At 45.9% G+C, this 19,187-nt stretch overlaps 2 protein-coding genes across 5 annotated transcripts in view; one reads left to right on the plus strand and one right to left on the minus strand.

The window, feature by feature from the left end:
* LOC144485784 (uncharacterized) overlaps window positions 1-19,187 on the plus strand; it is an 89,840-nt gene that overhangs the window by 20,988 nt on the left and 49,665 nt on the right. The window lies entirely within an intron of this gene.
* LOC144485775 (uncharacterized) lies at window positions 2,638-17,973 on the minus strand. 4 transcript variants are annotated; one of them, XM_078203857.1, is made up of 3 exons: window positions 17,871-17,971; window positions 11,251-11,342; window positions 2,638-6,678 (listed from the first exon to the last, which is right to left on the minus strand). In XM_078203857.1, exon 3 carries the CDS (start codon window positions 6,334-6,336, stop codon window positions 5,578-5,580), a length of 759 nt encoding a protein of 252 aa, XP_078059983.1. In that variant the 5' UTR covers window positions 6,337-6,678; window positions 11,251-11,342; window positions 17,871-17,971; the 3' UTR covers window positions 2,638-5,577. The 4 variants fall into 4 exon arrangements, with proteins under 4 accessions (XP_078059983.1, XP_078059984.1, XP_078059985.1 ...); XM_078203858.1 differs by lacking the exon at window positions 11,251-11,342 and having other exon boundaries at window positions 17,871-17,973; XM_078203859.1 differs by lacking the exons at window positions 11,251-11,342; window positions 17,871-17,971 and adding an exon at window positions 9,226-9,674 and having other exon boundaries at window positions 4,900-6,678.

The raw sequence follows: 19,187 nt of genomic DNA on the forward strand, positions 1-19,187 counted from the left end.
TGTTGTGTCGAACATGATGCCAAATTAAACTATTCCTTTCTGCCTGCCCTTGGTCCATATTCCTCTATTCCTCACATATTCATGTGCTTATTTAAAACCCCCTTAAACGCCCCTATCGTATCTACCTCCACCACCACTCCTAGCTGCGCATTCCAGACACCTACCACTCTCTGTGTAAAAACACTTCTCTCACATCTCCTTTGAACTTTGCCCATCTCACCTTAAGTGCATGCTCCCTGGTATTAGACATATCAAGTCTGGGGGAAAAGATTCTGTGTCTCTCATTTTATAGACTGCTATCAGGTCTCCCCTCACCCTCCACCGCTATCGAGAAAACAACCCTCGTTTGTCAGTCGCTCACACCCTCCAATCCAGGCAGCATCCTGAAAAACCTCTTCTGCACCCTCATCAAAGCCTCTGCATCCTTTCTGTAATGTGGCGACCAGAATTGAACACAATATTCTAAGTGCAGCCCAAACAAAGTTTTATAGAGCTGCAACATGGCATGCTGTCTCTTGTACTCAATAAAGGCAAGCATGCCATGTGCCTTCTTTACCGACTAAATATTTGTGTGGCTAATTTCAGGAAGCTATGGACTTGAACCCCAAGATCCCCCTGTACATTAACTATATACTTATCCTTAATATTTGATCTCCCAAAGTGCAGCACCTCACACTTGCCCGGATTAAAATCCATCTGCCATTTCTCCACTCATATCTGCAGCTGATCTACATCCCACTGTATCCTTTGACAACCTTCGACATTATCTACAGCTCCATCTAGTTTTGTGTCGTCTGCCAGCTTACTAACCCACCCATCCACGTTTTCATCCAAGTCATTGATATATATCACAAATAGCGCAGGTCCCAGTACAGATCCCTGCAGAACACCACTGGGAATGGACCTCCAGTCAGAAAAACGCCCTCACCACTACTCTCTGACTTCTATGGGCAAGTCAATTCTGAATCCAAGTGGCCAAGTCACCGTGAATCCCATGCATCTTAATCTTCTGGATGAGCCGACCATGAGGGACCTTGTCGAAAGCCTTACTAAAATCCATGTTCACAACATCCACTGCTCTACCCTCATTGATCACCTTCGTCACCCCCTCGATAAAATCGATCACGTCAGTAAGATGTTGACGGTGCTCCCACTGCAGTCCTGTGATGAAAATATAGACTGGTTGGTGAAATGTAGATAACAGGTAGAATTGATATCTAATGAGGACTTTATACTTTAGAATTGAATACAGGGCTCATTGTTACTAACGGGGAAAGAAGGGTTAAAACCCTGACCCAGAACCCTTTTCACACACACGTGGACATCTCTGAATCTGACGCACACCAAATGGAACGTTACACAAGGGGCTGGAATTCACTGGAATTTCTTAACAACCTTTCAATAGAAATGTCCTGGTACCGACCGTGACAAAGGACACAACAGACAGCAAGAAACAGGAGGAACCTTTAACCCAGAGAATGTTAATAACCTTGTTCAGGACACCGGTGCCAGGCACAGGAGGATCCCAGGAAAAACAGAACATTTAATTTCTGTCTGTTTCACAATTCTAAATGACTGATTCTTTATCAAAGGAATGTTTAAAAACAGCATTGTGATATTCCAAGGTCAGTGTGTCTGGGAAAGGGGCACACTGATGTGTTTTTATTTTAAACAGGAGGATCCATTGAAAAGCAGCTCTGGACGATACGAGCACCTCCTGACCTACTTTCAATTCATTTCAAATCACCCATCACTTTCCGTGGAATATTCTTTATTCTTTCCTGGGATGTGGACACTGCTGGCAAAGCCCCAGCACACGTTGCTCAGCTCCTAATTGCCCCTGAACGGAGTGACTTGCTCGGCCATTTCAGAGGGGCAGTTAAGAGTCACCCACATCGCTGTGTGGGTCTGGATTCACATGTAGGCCAGACCGGGTAAGGATGGCAGATTTCCTTCCCTAATAGGGAGCATTAATAGGGTGAACCGGGCAGGTTTTTACAACAATCGATGATAGTTTCATGGTCACCGTTACTGAGACTAACTTTATATAATTCCAGATTGATTCACTGAATTCAAATCCCACCAGCTGCCTGTCCCCGGATCCTTTGCTGGGTTTCTGCATTACTCGGCCAATGACACTCCCACTGTGAACCAGCTGTGGGAGCGGGAGCTATGAATCAGCTGTGGGAGCAGGAACTGTGAACCAGCTGTGGGAGCGGGAGCTGTGAACCAGCTGTGGGAGTAGAAGCCTCGAGGATCATGAGGGACCAGGGCTGTTTCTCATGTTTAAATCCCTCAGCAAGAAGGCAGTGAAGCTCAGGCTTGGACTGAGGAGTTCCACAGTTTTGAGGCCCTGAAGGAAAGTTGGAGGGTTGTTCAGTCAAAAGTTAATGAAAAGACCCCCATGAAAACTTGGAAAATAGCTGGAATACTGAGGAGAATTAAAGTGAATTCTGGGGAGCTTTGATGTACCTTCCATATGTTCACAGGAACAGAACTGAATGAACCTTCAAGATATCGTTTAGAAGGGAAATCTTGGGGGTAGAAGTTAAAAAGTAGAACTGAGTTTATAATGTAAGTCTTTCTAAACTACAGTGTTCTGTTTGTCGTATTGGTTTTTAATTTTCTTTTGTTTTTCATATCCAATAAAGTTTGTTTTTGTTTACATGCATAGAATTTTGTGGCGTAATTCTTTGTTACTCACTGGGTTCAAATTTCTCTGTCAACAGTCCCAATCAGGATCATAACAATACGCAATAACAATAATTCAAAACAAATCAAAGATCAAAAAATCAAATGTCCCTTATTTTGTGTGGCTTAACCAGCTCTGCCTTCAGACCCTTTATTTAGACCATTTAGAAAGATGCGGATTAATCCGGGATAGTCAGCACGGATTTGTGAAGGGCAAGTCGTGCCTCACACATTTGATAGAATTTTTTGAGGAGGTAACTAAGTGTGTTGATGAAGGTCGAGCAGTTGATGTCATATACATGGATTTTAGTAAGGCGTTTGATAAGATCCCCCACGGTCGGCTTATGATGAAAGTGAGGAGGTGTGAGAAAGAGGGAAAGTTGGCCGATTGGATAGGTAACTGGCTGTCTAATCGAAGACAGAGGGTGGTGGTGGATGGAAAATTTTCGGATTGGAGGCAGGTTGCTAGCGGAGTGCCACAGGGATCAGTGCTTGGTCCTCTGCTCTTTGTGATTTTTATTAATGACTTAGAGGAGGGGGCTGAAGGGTGGATCAGTAAATTTGCTGATGACACCAAGATTGGTGGAGTAGTGGATGAGGTGGAGGGCTGTTGTAGGCTGCAAAGAGACATAGATAGGATGCAAAGCTGGGCTGAAAAATGGCAAATGGAGTTTAACCCTGATAAATGTGAGGTGATTCATTTTGGTAGGACTAATTTAAATGTGGATTACAGGGTCAAAGGTAGGGTTCTGAAGACTGTGGAGGAACAGAGAGATCTTGGGGTCCATATCCACAGATCTCTAAAGGTTGCCACTCAAGTGGATAGAGCTGTGAAGAAGGCCTATAGTGTGTTAGCTTTTATTAACAGGGGGTTGGAGTTTAAGAGCCGTGGGGTTATGCTGCAACTGTACAGGACCTTGGTGAGACCACATTTGGAATATTGTGTGCAGTTCTGGTCACCTCACTATAAGAAGAATGTGGAAGCGCTGGAAAGAGTGCAGAGGAGATTTACCAGGATGCTGCCTGGTTTGGAGGGTAGGTCTTATGAGGAAAGGTTGAGGGAGCTCGGGCTGTTCTCTCTGGAGCGGAGGAGGCTGAGGGGAGACTTAATAGAGGTTTATAAAATGATGAAGGGGATAGATGGAGTGAATGTTCAAAGACTATTTCCTCGGGTGAATGGAGCTATTACAAGGGGGCATAACTATAGGGTTCGAGGTGGGAGATATAGGAAGGATATCAGGGGTAGGTTCTTTATGCAGAGAGTGGTTGGGGTGTGGAATGGACTGCCTGCAGTGATAGTGGAGTCAGACACTTTAGGAACATTTAAGCGATTATTGGATAGGCACATGGAGCACACCAGGATGATAGGGAGTGGGATAGCTTGATCTTGGTTTCAGATAAAGCTCGGCACAACATCGTGGGCCGAAGGGCCTGTTCTGTGCTGTACTGTTCTATGTTCTATGCTGAATATTCTGTTTTGTGGAACGATACATCACAGATGGAAACCATTTGGCACATCCTGCCCAGTTGGGCTGTCTTTAAGATCTGAATAATTAATCCCACAGCCCTGCTGGCAGAGTGAGAACAATATCTATATACTGCAGCAACGCAGGAGGTGAATGGAAAATGTTTTCCAGTTGCATACCTCTGAGACACTCACCCCTTGAAAGATAAATTGGCTTTATGTCACACTATCAGTAACCCCCACAGCTTGCCTCCTGGACTTGCAGAATCTCACTGGTTGTCCTGTCTGGAGATAATACACATCTCTTTAACCTGTGCTTAATGCTCCCTCCACTCACATTGTCTGTATCTTTAAGACCTGGTTGGCTGTAGAGATTCACATTCTAATCAGTATTCTGTAAATTGATTTTGTGTCTCTGTGCCCTGTTTGGGAGCAGATTTCCACTCCAACTGATGAAGGGGCAGCGCTCTGAAAGCTAATGGCATTTGCTACCAAATAAACCTGTTGGACTTTAACCTGGTGTTGTTAAAACTCTCACTGTCCTTCAATTATAACAGAATATGTGGCTGTATGCAGCTGCCTCGGCCATGGTCAACCCCAACACTGCCTTCTTAAACTGCTACAATGCCTGAGGTGTAAGGAAGCCCACAGGGAGGGATTTCCAGCTACACATTCCAGATTTTCACTCACTGTAGGTGGATACAAGATTGATATATTCCATTCAACCACACCCCCCCCAAGGTGAGTTATTCCAATTCCTTTATTGTCCAGGACAATATATTCATAATATCTTTAAAACAGAAATTAAACATTCTCATTTGATTTCAGGTATTAACACATTCTGTTAGTTTGTTCTTTATTGTCAATGTCAGACTGGGGTTGTTCCCCTTGGAGCAAAGGAGGTTGAGGGAAGATTTGATAGAGGTGGACAAGATTCTGACAGGTTTAGATAAGGTGGACAAAGAAAAGCTGTTCCCATTCGCTGGTGGGACAAGGACGAGGGGGACACAGATTTATGGTTTTGGGTCAGAGATGCAAGGCGGGGGAGATGTGAGGAAGAAAATTTTGATGCAGCAAATGGTAATGACCTGGAACTCGCTGCCTACGAGGGTGGAGGAAGTGGAGACAATGAACAATTACAAAGGAAATTGGATAGGCATTTGAGGGGGTTTCAAACAGAAATAGTGACTCTTAACTTCCTAACACCCTGTCACTCTGTGATCCGTGTGAAATTTGAAACCAGGTATTCGCAACAAGACTCAAAGAGCATCAGCCCACTGGAGGCAAAGGCGTGAGACCGGCCAGTCCAGCAGAAAGAAACCCTCCGAGTCTCCCCATTGACCAACTGTGAGAATGAACAAAATGCAGTCCTGGGTGTAATTGAGAGCAGAAACAATAACAGCAGAATCCAACCCCTCGAATCACTTGTGAACTCGCTGGTGTCTCCGCAGGTGGGATGAAAGACTGAATCTCTTCTCACACACAGAGCAGGTGAACGGCCTCTCCCCAGTGTGAACTCGCTGGTGTATCCGCAGACTGGATGAATCACAGAATCCCTTCCCACACTGAGGGCAGGTGAACGGCCTCTCCCCAGTGTGAACACGATGGTGTTTGTGCAGGTGGGATGACTGAGTGAATCCCTTCCCACACTGAGAGCAGGTGAATGGCCTCTCCCCAGTGTGAACTCGCTGGTGTTTCTGCAGGTCATGTGACCGAGTGAACCCCTTCCCACACTGAGAGCAGGTGAATGGCCTCTCCCCAGAATGAATGTGCTCATGTGTCCGCAGGTCGGAAAGCCGAGTGAATCCCTTCCCACACTGAGAGCAGGTGAACGGCCTCTCCCCAGTGTGAACCCACTTGTGTGCCCGCAGGTTGGATGAACAAGCGAATCCCTTCCCACACTGAGGGCAGGTGAATGGTCTCTCCCCAGTGTGAACTCGCTGATGTGTGCGCAGGCTGGATAAATAACTGAATCCCTCCCCACACTGAGAACACGTGAACGGTCTCTCCCCAGTATGAACTCGCTGGTGTGTCTGCAGGCTGGATGACTGAGTGAATCCCTCCCCACACTGAGAACACGTGAACGGTCTCTCCCCAGTGTGGCTGCGCCGATGAGCTTCCAGCTCTGATGGGGCTCTGGATCTCTTCCCACAGTCCCCACATTTCCATGGTTTCTCCATGGTGCAGGTGTCCTTGCCGCTCTCTTGGGTGGACAATCAGTTGAAGCCTCGTCCTCACTCACAACAAGATTACAGTCTCTCCCCGCTGTGAATGGTGTGATATTTATTCAGGCTGTGTAACTGGTTTAGTCAGTGCACTGGAACACTCTCACTCGAGTGTGGCAGTGTGTTGGTGCTTTTCCAGTCACACTGACATTTGAAATCTTTTCAAATCAACAGACCGGACAATCATTTCTCGTTCCAGATTCAAAGGCCAATGATATTCAGCTCCCAAGGAATATGACTCTGTCAGATCTAGACGTGACGTTTGAGATTTCGGTCTGCGATTCCTCTTTCAATATCCTGTAAAACAAGTTTATAAAAGTCATCAGTGTCAGTACAGGATAGAAATTCAGAACAGACAATTCTAGTTTCTATGGAACATTCTTTCCTATTTCAGTCCCAAAAAGCTGTGAATCTCCATCCCACACACTCTCCCTCCATTCTCTCTCTGCTGTATCTAATATTCACCCTCCCAATTCTCCTGAAGGTGCTGATTGAGGCTGATTGACAGATCCATGCTCACTGCTTCCTGTCCTGGACACAGAGACCATAACAAATAGGAGCTGCAGTCGGCCATTTGGCCCATCGAGCCTTTTAAATTATTCAATGAGATAATTCGTTCATCTACCTCAGCATCATTCTCCCACACTAAACCCATATCCCTTGATATCCTCAATATCTGGAAACCAATCAATCTCTCTCTTGAAAATAGTTGATGACTGAGGCTTCACTGTCCTCAGGGGTTGAGATTCCAAAGCTTTACCACATCCTTGAGTGAAGAAATCCCCCCACATCTTAGCTTTTGCTCCATCTTCTTGTCTGTTCCCCATAACCCTCAACACCCTTGTCAGTCAAAAATCTGTCTAACTGGAATATATTCAATGATCCTCAGCCTCCACTGGTCCCTGTGGAAGAGAAATCCAAAAGACTCACAACCCTCTGAGGGAAGAGATGTCTGGAAATATATAACGTAGCTACAGTTCCATATTACAAGATATTCAGATCCCAAGGAATATGACTCTGTCCAGACGTGACGATTGAGATTTTTGCCTGTGATTCCTCCTTCAAAATCCGATGAAATGAGTTTGTAAAAGTCATCACAGTCAGTATAGGATAGAAATTCAGAGCAGACAATTCCAGTTTATATGGAACATTCTTTCCTATTTCATTCCCAAAAAGTTGTAACTCTCCATCCATATCTATGGATTCTATTTAAAAATGAAAGTGGATGGGCACTTGAAGGAAATAAACTTTCAGGAGAATGGGATATAGAGTGAGAATGGGACTGGAATGTTATACAGAGAGTCAGACTGGACTCGAGTTACCAAATGGATTCCTTCTGTGCTGTAATGACTTTATGACTGGAAATGTATAACATCGCTGCAGCCTTATATTACAATGCAAGAAATAATAATAAATGTATTTTATTACAGCAACATAAATATCTAATCTGGGTACCATATACACTAGACATATAGAAACATAGAAAAACTACAGCACAAACAGGCCCTTCGGCCCACAAGTTGTGCCGAACACATTCCTACCTTCTCGACCGACCAACAACCCTCCATCCTATTAGGACCCATGTACTCATCCAGGAGTCTCTTAAAAGACCCTATTGAGTTCGCCTCCACAACCACTGACGGCAGCCGATTTCACTCGCCCACCCCCCTCTGTGTGAAAAACCTACCCCTAACATCTCCCCTGTACCTACCCCCCAGACCCTAAACCTGTGTCCTCTCGTAGCAGACATTTCCACCCTGGGAAAAAGCCTCTGAGAGTCCACCCGATCTATGCCTCTCAACATCTTATACACCTCTATTAGGTTTCCTCTCATCCTTCGTCTCTCCAAGGAGAAAAGACCGAGCTCCCTCAGCCTATCCTCATAAGGCATGCCACTCAATCCAGGCAACATCCTTGTAAATCTCCTCTGCACCCTTTCAATCTTTTCCACATCCTTCCTATAGTGAGGCGACCAGAACTGAGCACAGTACTCCAAGTGGGGTCTGACGAGGGTCTTATATAGCTGCATCATTATCCCCAGACTCCTAAACTCAAACCCTTGATTGATAAATGCCAGCACACCATATGCCTTCTTAACCACCTCCTCCACCTGCGGGGCCGATTTTAGAGTCCTATGGACCCGGACCCCAAGGTCCTTGTGATCCTCTACAGTACTAAGAGTCTTTCCCTTTATATTGTACTCCTTCATCCCATTTGACCTACCAAAATGGACCACGACGCATTTATCTGGGTTGAAGTCCATCTGCCACTTGTCCGCCCAGTCTTGCATCCTATCAATGTCCCTCTGTAACTTCTGACATCCCTCCAGACTATCCACAACCCCACCAACCTTCGTGTCATCGGCAAACTTACCAACCCATCCCTCCGCTTCCTCATCCAGGTCATTTATGAAAATGACAAACAGCAAGAATCCCAGAACAGCTCCCTGGGGCACACCACTGGTGACCGACCTCCATTGAGAAAAATACCCATCTATACCCACTCTCTGCCTCCTTTGGGCAAGCCAGTTCTGGATCCACCGGGCAGAAGCCACTTGGATCCCATGCCCTCTTACTTTTTCTGGAAGCCTTGCATAGGGGACCTTATCGAACGCCTTGCTAAAATACATATAAACCACATCTACCGCCTTCCCTTCGTCAATGTGTTTAGTCACATTTTCGAAGAACTCCACCAGGCTCATAAGGCACGACCTGCCCTTGACAAAGCCATGCTGAGTACTCTTGAGCATACTAAACCTCTCTAAATGCTCATATATCCTGTCCCTCAGGATCTTCTCCATCAGTTTACCAACGACTGAGGTTAGACTCACCGGTCGGTAATTACCTGGGCTATCCCTATTCCCCTTCTTGAAAATAGGAACCACATCTGCAATCCTCCAATCCTCCGGCACCTCTCCCGTCTCCATCGACGACGCAAAGATCATCGCCAGAGGCTCTGCAATCTCTTCGCTCGCCTCCCACAGTAACCTGGGGTACATCCCATCCGGACCCGGCGACTTATCTATCTTGATGCCATTCAAAGATTCCAGCACAACCTCTTTCTTAAAGTCCACATACTCAATCCTTTCAGTCCACCGCACGCCCGCAGTGTCCTACATCTGTCCTATATTAATTTACTGTTCCCTTAAATGTCATGATGTGGAGATACTGCGTTGGACTGGTGTAAAAACAGTAAGAAGTCTCACAACACCAGGTTAAGGTCGAACAGGTTTATTTGGTAGCAAACGCCACTAGCTTTCGGAGCGCTGCCCCTTCGTCAGGTGAGTGGGAGTTCTGATTACAAACAGGGCATAAAAAGACACAAACTCAATTTACAGAATAATGGTTGGAATGCGAGTCTTTACAGGTAATCAAGTCTTAAAGGTACAGACAATGCGAGTGGAGGGAGCGTTAAGCACAGGTTAGAGAGATGTGTATTGTCTCCAGACAGGACAGTTTGTGAGATTTTGCAAGTCCAGGCAAGTCGTGGGGGTTACAGATAATGTGACATGAACCCAAGATCCCGGTTGAGGCCGTCCTCATGTGTGCGAAACTTGGCTATCAGTTTCTGCTCAGCAACTCTGGGTCTTGCCAGAACTGAGGTCAGGCTGTGTGAGGCTGGCGTCTCCCAGAATTGTGGGAACATACAAACAGTGAGGGATGGGGTTGTGGTCGGTGCAGACTCACTGGGCCGAATGGCCTCCTTCTGCACTGTCGGGATTGTATAATTTATTGTCCCCCTCCCCCATCCTCTGATGTGAACCATCCTCCAGTGGCTGAGCCAGGATGGGGCCGTTAACCTGGGCCTGTTCCCGGGAGGGAGGGAGGGAGAAGCCCCGTACTTTGATTTCTGTTCGGGCTGTTCTCCCTCCTTTTTGGGGAGCTGCCCCTTTTACTTTGTCCTGATTTAATCTGAGTTTGTTTACTTGGTTTGGTTTGACCTAAAAAAAAGAGGGCAAACCAGGGAGCTGACAATGATTCTGAAGGGTTTGTTTCACTCACAATGCCCGGGGACTGATTGACGGCGGCTCCGGACCAATAGGAAGAGGGGCCGGGCTGGAGGACCGAGCGGCAATATTTCCACAACCGCCTCAATCCTCAGTGATCGGCACTGCGCATGCTCCAGATCACCACAGTGCAACCCACCCTCAGCCCCGCCCCCTCATTCACTCCGATTGGTTGGAGGACTCGCTGCTCTCGCTCGGTCCTCCAGCCCCGCCCCTCATTCACACTGAATGTTTTGTCATCTCCCAAAACCCAAGGCCATCTTTCCCAGAACTCCATATTTGAATTCTTCAATCAAGTTTCTGCCTTGCCACATTACAGCTCTTGTCAAAGTCTCCACTGACATCCTATGTGACTGCGACAAAGATAAACTCTCCCTTCTCATCCTCGACCGATTTGCAGCCTTTGACAAGGTCGCCCACATCATCCTGCTCCATCCCTCTCCACTGTTGTGCAGCTGGGTGGGGCTGCTCTCTCCTGGATCTATATGGGTGGTATGGTGGTTAGCACTGCTGCCACAAGCACCAGAGACCCGGCTATGATTCTCGGCTTGAGTCACTGTCTGTGCAGAGTCTGCACATTCTCCCCTTGTCTGTGTGAGTTTCTTCCAGATGTTCTGGTTGCCTCCCACAGTCCAAAAGATGTGCTGGTTAGGGTGCATTGACCATGTTAAATTCTCTCTCAGTGTACCCGAACAGGTGCAGGAATGTGGCGACCAGGGGATTTTCACAGTAACTTCATTGCAGTGTTAATGTAAGCCTACTTGTGACACTAATAAATAAGTAAACTTTAAAACTATTCTTCTCTCTTCAATCAGAGTCAGAGAATCACTTCTAATATCTTCCCTTCCCATTCCCACACTTACCTCTGGTGTCTCCAGAGGCTTGGCCTCTTATTTCTCATCAACATATTCCCATCAATGACATCATCTGAAAACAGTGTCAGTTCTCACATTTACTGTGTTAAAGAGACAATAAAAATGTAGAGTGCTGTTATTGTCTGATCAAGAATATCACACAAACATTTTAAATGTTCATTCCACATTTCTATTTATTCTCAGAGTCTCAGTCTGGAACAGATCCCAATTTAACACCAATCTCTGACTTGACATCACATTTCCAATATTCACCGTTGTTCTTCCTGACTCTAAACCCAGTTGTAAAGGAGTTTCTGTTCTCCCTCCAGGACCACTGAATCATGGAAGAGCGTGGCTGGGACACATTTCTTACACACCTCAGGTTACACAGCCACATGTTCAGTCCTGGATATCTCTAAAAGCAGCAATGACAAACTCCAAATCCTACAATCATTTGTGAACTCGCTGGTGTCTCAGAAGATCGGATAACTGAATGAATCCCTTCCTACACTCAGAGCAGGTGAATGGCCTCTCTCCAGTATGAACTCGTTGGTGTCTCTGAAGAGTAGATGACTGAGCAAAGCTGTTCCGACACACAGAACAGGTGAAAGGCCTCTTCCCAGTGTGAACTCGTTGGTGTACCAGAAGGTCAGACAACTGACTGAATCCTTTCCCACACTCAGAGCAGGTAAATGGCCTCTCCCCAGTGTGAACTCGCTGATGTCTCAGAAGTTGGGATGACTGAATGAATCCTTTACCACACACAGAGCAGAGGAATGGTCTCTCCCCAGTGTGAACTTGCTGATGTGTCAGAAGGTGGGATGACCGATTGAATCTCTTCCCACACACAGAGCAGAGGAACGGCCTCTCCCCAGTGTGAACAAGCTGATGTGCTACCAGATGCTTCTTGCTTTTAAACCTCTTCTCACAATCAGAACATTTAAAAGGTCTCTGATCACTGTGGACAAGTTGATGGTCAGTGAGATGTGATGACTGAGTGAATCGCTTCCCACAGACAGAGCAGGTGAATGGTGTCTCCCCAGTGTGACAATGGTAATGTGTTTTCAGCATTGGGTAATTGAAGCTCTTCCCACAGTCTCCAGATTTCCACAGTTTCTCCATGGTGCCAGTGTCCTTGTGACTCTCCAGGTTGGACAATCAGTTGAAACCTGTATGGTTTCTCCTCGCTTTGAATGATGTGATGTTTTATCAGGCTGTATAACTGGTTAAAGCTCTTTCCACAGTCAGTTCACTGGAACACTCTCACTCAGTGCTTTTCCAGTCAATTGTTTCAAAACTTCCAGTTTGAAATCCTCAGACAGAACAAAGAAACATTTCTCATTCCACATTCAAAGGTCCACAATATTCAAGCACTGATGAATCAAGTGAGTAGATGTTGGATGTCATGTTTGGTTTGATGTTGTTGTTTGGAATTCCTCCCTTTCTCATAGCCTGTAAAAGGAGTTTATAAAATTAATCCTCGTAAGTCCAGGACAGAAATTCTGAATAGACAATTCTGATGCTGTGGAACATCTTTTCCTCGCTTGTTCCCTTATGGGCTGAAGGACCTCTTTCTGTGCTGTGTGACTCTATGACAGCAAGTCCAGTTAGCCCCAAGACCTCAGTGCCTGCTCACCCACATTGATTCCCAGTCACAACAAAAGCAAAAAATGCTGGAAACTCTCAGCAGGTCTGACAGCATCTGTGGACAGAGAATAGAACCAACTTTTCGAGTCAGGATGACCCTTCATCAGATTTCAGCATCTGCAGTACTTTGCCATGATTTCCAGTCAAGCGGAGTCTTGGTTTTGAAATTATCAGTCTTATATCCAAATACCAGACACATTTATAGCTGAAATCATTTCCCACAGACAGAACAGCTTCTTTGCACATTCAAAGGTCTTGATGAATTGACAGAATCTAGATACAATGTTTTGAATTGTGAATTCTCTCCTTCGAGTATCCTGTAAATACATTACTGTCAGTCCAGGATAACAATCCACCATTTTCGGTTTTTATTTCAGATTTCTAGCACCTGCAGTATTTTGCTTTTAACATAGAGATGCATAAAGTTCTCTCCTGCTGCTGGTATTGCCCCTATAAAGATGGCAGCGCCCTTGCCGTAACATTGCCCCGATAAAGATGGCAGCGTCCTTGCCGTAACATTGCCCCTATAAAGATGGCAGCATCCTTGCCGGAACATTGCCCCCTATAAAGATGGCAGCGTCCTTGCCGTAACATTGCCCCTTATAAAGATGGCAGCGTCCTTGCCGTAACATTGCCCCTATAAAGATGGCAGCGTCCTTGCCGTAACATTGCCCCTTATAAAGATGGCGGCTGGCGAGCCCGGCCCGATACCGAGAGAACAACCGAATCTATCGGTCCTCTCGGTCCAAATGGGGGACCGTTCGATTTTTATTGAACTTTGCGACCCGAGTCTGGTGTTAATGAAATCTCTCCACCCACCGGCTCTGTTCCCCATCCACACTCGGTGTGAAAGCCACACCAGCTCCCCCCGCGCTTCCAAAAAATTGCAGCATGCTGCTGTGCAGAGGGACCTGGGTGTCCTTGTGCAGGAATCACAAAAAGTTGGTTTGCAGGTGCAGCAGGCAATTAAGGCGGCAAATTGAATGTTGTCCTTCATTGTGAGAGGGATGGAGTTTAACAACAGGGAGATTATGTTGAAGCTGTATAAGGTGCTGGTGAGGCCACATCTGTGGCACTGTGTACAATTTTGATCTCCTTACTTGAGAAAGGACATACTGGCACTGAAGGGGGTGCAGAGGAGATTCACTCGGTTGATTCCAGAGTTCAGAGCGTTGGCTTATGAGGAGAGACTGAGTAGACTGGGACTATACTCATTGGAATTCAGAAGAATGAGGGCAGATCTTAGAACCATAGAAAATTACAGCTCAGAAACAGGCCTTTTGGCCCTTCTTGTCTGTGCCAAACCATTTTTTGCCTAGTCCCACTTGCCTGCACTTGGACCATATCCCTCCACACCCCTCTCATCCATGAACCCGTCCAAGTTTTTCTTAAATGTTAAAAGTGACCCCGCATTTACCACTTTATCCGGCAGCTCATTCCACACTCCCACCACTCTCTGCGTGAAGAAGCCCCCCCCTAATATTCCCTTTAAACTCTTCTCCTTTCACCCTTAACCCATGCCCTCTGTTTTTTTTCTCCCCTAGCCTCAGCGGAAAAAGCCTGCTTGCATTCACTCTATCTATACCCATCAAAATCTTATACACCTCTATCAAATCTCCCCTCAATCTTCTACGCTCCAGGGAATAAAGTCCCAACCTATTCAATCTCTCTCTGGAACTCAGCTTCTCAAGTCCCAGTAACATCCTTGTGAACCTTCTCTGCACTCTTTCAACCTTATTTACATCCTTCCTGTAACTAGATGACCAAAACTGTACACAATACTCTAAATTCGGCCTCACCAATGCCTTATATAACCTTACCATAACACTCCAACTTTTAGACTCGATACTCCGATTTATAAAGGCCAATGTACCAAAGGCACTCTTTATGACCCTATCCACCTGTGACGTCACTTTTAGGGAATTCTGTACCTGTATTCCCAGATACCGCTGTTCAACTGCACTCTTCAGAGTCCTATCGTTTACCCTGTACGTTCTACTTTGGTTTGCCCTTCCAAAGTGCAATATCTCACACTTGTCTGCGTTAAATTCCATTTGCCATTTTTCTCGTTGGTCCAAATCCCTCTGCAAACTTTGAAAACCTTCCTCACTGTCCACTACACCTCCAATCTTTGTATCATCAGCAAATTTGCTGATCCAATTTACCACATTATCATCCAGATCATTGATATAGATGACAAACAACAATGGACCCAACACCGATCCCTGCGGCACACCACTCGTCACAGGCCTCCACTCAGAGAAGCAATCCTCCACAAGCACTCTCTGGCTTCTTCCATTGAGCCAGTGTCTAATCCAGTTTACTACCTCCCCATGTATACCCAGCGACTGAACCTTCCTAACTAACCTCCCATGAGGGACCTTGTCAAAGGCTTGCTGAAATCCAGGTAGACAACATCCACCGCCTTCCCCTCATCCACTTTCCTGGTAACCTCCTCGAAAAACTCGAATAGATTGGTCAAACATGACCTACCACGCACAAAGCCATGTTGACTCTCCCTAATAAGTCCCTGTCTATCCAAATATTTGTAGATCCTATCCCTTATCACACCTTCCAATAACTTGTCCACCACCAACGTCGAACTTACTGGCCTATATTTTCCAAGATTTCTTTTGGAGCCTTTTTTAAACAACGGAACAACATGAGCCACCCTCCAATCATCCGGCACCTTCTCCATGAATGCTGACATTTTAAATATGTCTGCCAGGGCCCCTGCAAGTTCAACACTCGCTTCCCTCAAGGTCCGTGGGAATACCCTGTCCGGTCCTGGGGATTTATCCACTCTGATTTGCCTCAAGACAGCAAGCACCTCCTCCCTTTAATCTGTAACGGTTCCATGACCTCCCTACCTGTTTGCCCTATTTCCGTAGACTCCATGCCCCTTTCCTCAGTAAATACGGATGCAAAAAAACCATTTAGTATCTCCCCCATATCTTTTGATTCCATACACAGTCTACCACTCTGATCTTCAAGAGGACCAATTTTATCCCTCACTATCCTTTTGCTCCTAACATACCTATAGAAGCTCTTTGGATTTTCCTTCACTCTGTCTGCCAAAGCAACCTCATGTTTTCTTTTAGCCCTCCTGATTTCCCTCTTAAGTAGCTTCTTGCACTTTTTATACTCCTCGAGCATCTGATGTGTTCCTTGCTGCCTGTACATTTCATACAACTCTCTCTTCCTCTTAATCAGTGTTACAATCTCCCTCGAGAACCAAGGTTCCTTATTCCTATTTACTTTGCCTTTAATCCTGACAGGAACATACAAACTCTGCACTCTCAAAATTTCTCCTTTGAAGGCCTCCCACTTTCCATTTACATCCTTACCAGAGAACAGCCTGTGCCAATCCACACTTCCCAGATCCCTTCTCATTTCATCAAATTTGACCTTTTTCCAGTTCAGAACTTCAACCCGAGGACCAGATCTATCCTTATCCATGATCAGGTTGAAACTAATGGCATTATGATCACTGGATCCAAAGTGTTCCCTCACACTCACATCCATCACCTGCCCTAACACATTTCCCAATAGGAGATCCAATATCGCATCCTCTCTAGTTGGCACCTCTATATACTGATGTAGAAAATTCTCCCGAACACATTTTACAAACTCTACCCCGTCTAAACCGTTAACAGTATGCGAGTCCCAATCTATATCTGGAAAGTTAAAATCCCCTACTATCACAACTTTGTGTTTCTTGCAGTTGTCAGCTATCTCTCCGCTGATTTGCTCCTCCAATTCTCGCTGACTATTGGGTGGTCTATAATACAACCCCATTAATGTGGTCATACCTTTCCTGTTTCTCAGCTCCACCCATAGGGCTTCTGTAGACAAGCTCCCTAATCTATCCTGCCTGAGTACCGCTGTAACATTTTCCCTGACCAACAATGCCACCCCCCCACCTTTTATCCCTCTGCCTCTATCCCACCTGAAACATTGGAACCCTGGAACATTGAGCTGCCAGTCCTGCCCCTCCTGTAGCCAAGTTTCACTAATGGCTATAATGTCAGAGACATCCCTGACCTTGGCACCAGGGAGGCAACAAACCATGTGGGAGTCTCTGTCCCGACCACAGAACCTCCTGTCCGTACCTCTGACCATTGAGTCCCCTAACACTACTGCTCCCCTCTTCTTCCTCCCACCCTTTTGCGCTGTAGAACCAGACTCAGTATCAGAGTTCCGGCTGTCACAGCTTGTCCCAGGTAAAGCATCTCCCACAACAGTATCCAATTTAGTATACCTGTTGTGGAGGGGTATGGCCACAGGGGAACCCTGCTCTGCCTGTCCTTTCACATTTCCATTCCTTACAGTAACCCAATTTCCTGTGCTCTGCTTAGGTGTAACTACCTCTCTAAAGCTACTGTCTATAAACTCCTCATTCTCCCGAATTAGATGGAGGTCATCAAGCTCCTGCTCCAGTTCCCTAACACGCTTTGCTAGCAGCTGCAGCTGGATGCATCTTTTGCAGGCGTTGTCGTCAGGGATACTGGAGGTCTCGCTGATCTCCCACATTCTGCAAGAGGAGCATTCCAACATCTTGCCTGGCATTTTTTTAAATCTGGGGTAAACAAGAATAAACTTTCTGGGAAAGAAACCTACTCTCACTGTTTTTATTTCCTAAAACCTACTGTTTTTATTTCCCTTTCTTTTTCCTTCTCTGTCACCGCTCTGCCTCATCAATAAGACATTGGGACTCAGAGGATTGTTGCAATTTGATGGACAAGTTGTCTCCATTCTGAACACTGGGGAACAAGCTCCTCCCACTCATTGACAACATTGCCCTCTACAAACATGGCGGCCGCACGTGCGCACTGCTGCATATTGCCCCCAATAAAGATGGCGAACGTTAACCCGGGACGAACATGAGGAGCCGCAGCCCTGCTCGGTACAAACTGGGTCCGGGAAGCTCTCTTCCGCGGTTTGCGCCTTACACAACATGCTTACGCAGCGTTTCCACCCACCTGGACGATCCATTGCTCTCTCCGTGTCGCCAATCACCTCGAACAGATTTCCGAGCGCAAAACAAAAGCCGCTGTCCATCGCCATTACTCACACTGCGCATGCTCCAGTCAAAGCTGGCCCCGCCCCTCATTCGCTCCAATTGGTTGGAGGACCGGCCGCTCCAGATTGGTCCTCCAGCACTGCCCCCTCTTCCCATTGGTCCGCGCTGCCGTCAATCAACCGGGCATTGTGACGGTGACTTGCTGTTTGTCCAATAATCACAGTGACAGAGTCTCAGTGTAACAATGACACACACAGACTCCAATACAATCAGAGTGGGGATGGAGCACAGAGACAACACAGCAAAGCACTGACTTACTCTGAGTGTAAGAAGTTTAACAACACCAGGTTAAAGTCCAACAGGTTTATTTGGTTGCAAAAGCCACACAAGCTTTCGAGGCTCTAAGCCCCTTCTTCAGGTGAGTGGGAATTCTGTTCACAAACAGAACTTATAAAGACACAGACTCAATTTACATGAATAATGGTTGGAATGCGAATACTTACAACTAATCCAGTCTGGATTAGTTGTAAGTATTCGCATTCCAACAGACTGGATTAGTTGTAAGTATTCGCATTCCAACCATTGTTCATGTAAATTGAGTCTGTGTCTTTATAAGTTCTGTTTGTGAACAGAATTCCCACTCACCTGAAGAAGGGGCTTAGAGCCTCGAAAGCTTGTGTGGACTTTAACCTGGTGTTGTTAAACTTCTTACTGTGTTTACCCCAGTCCAACGCCGGCATCTCCACATCATTACTCTGAGTGTAACAATGACACACACAGGCTCCAATACAATCAGAGTGGGGATGGAGCACAGAGACAACACAGCAAAGCACTGACTTACTCTGAGTGTAACAGTGACACACACAGGCTCCAATACAATCAGAGTGGGGATGGAGCACAGAGACAACACAGCAAAGCACTGACTTACTCTGAGTGTAACAAATACAATGTTTGTTCAAATAATAAGAGTCACGTTGTAGTATGTTAGTGAACACAGCATTAGATCCAATGTAATGGTAATACAGTCAGTATCTAGTGTACCATAACCAAAGTTTAGGTTTCATTTGATAGTGTGAGTCAGTCATGGTCTATTGATATAATGTATTTAGATTCCGGTGTGTGTTACTCTGCCACTGTCATTATCAGACAATAACCTGTCTGTTATTCCAATTCTGCTGTATTTTACATTCTGCTATATTTCTGCTGTACTTTAACCTGGTATTGTTAAAACTCTTACTGTATTTTACAACTGCAGCTCCTGGGGCTGATTGGAGTC

This window comes from Mustelus asterias, unplaced genomic scaffold, assembly GCF_964213995.1.
Source record: "Mustelus asterias unplaced genomic scaffold, sMusAst1.hap1.1 HAP1_SCAFFOLD_220, whole genome shotgun sequence".
Classification (NCBI taxonomy): domain Eukaryota; kingdom Metazoa; phylum Chordata; class Chondrichthyes; order Carcharhiniformes; family Triakidae; genus Mustelus; species Mustelus asterias.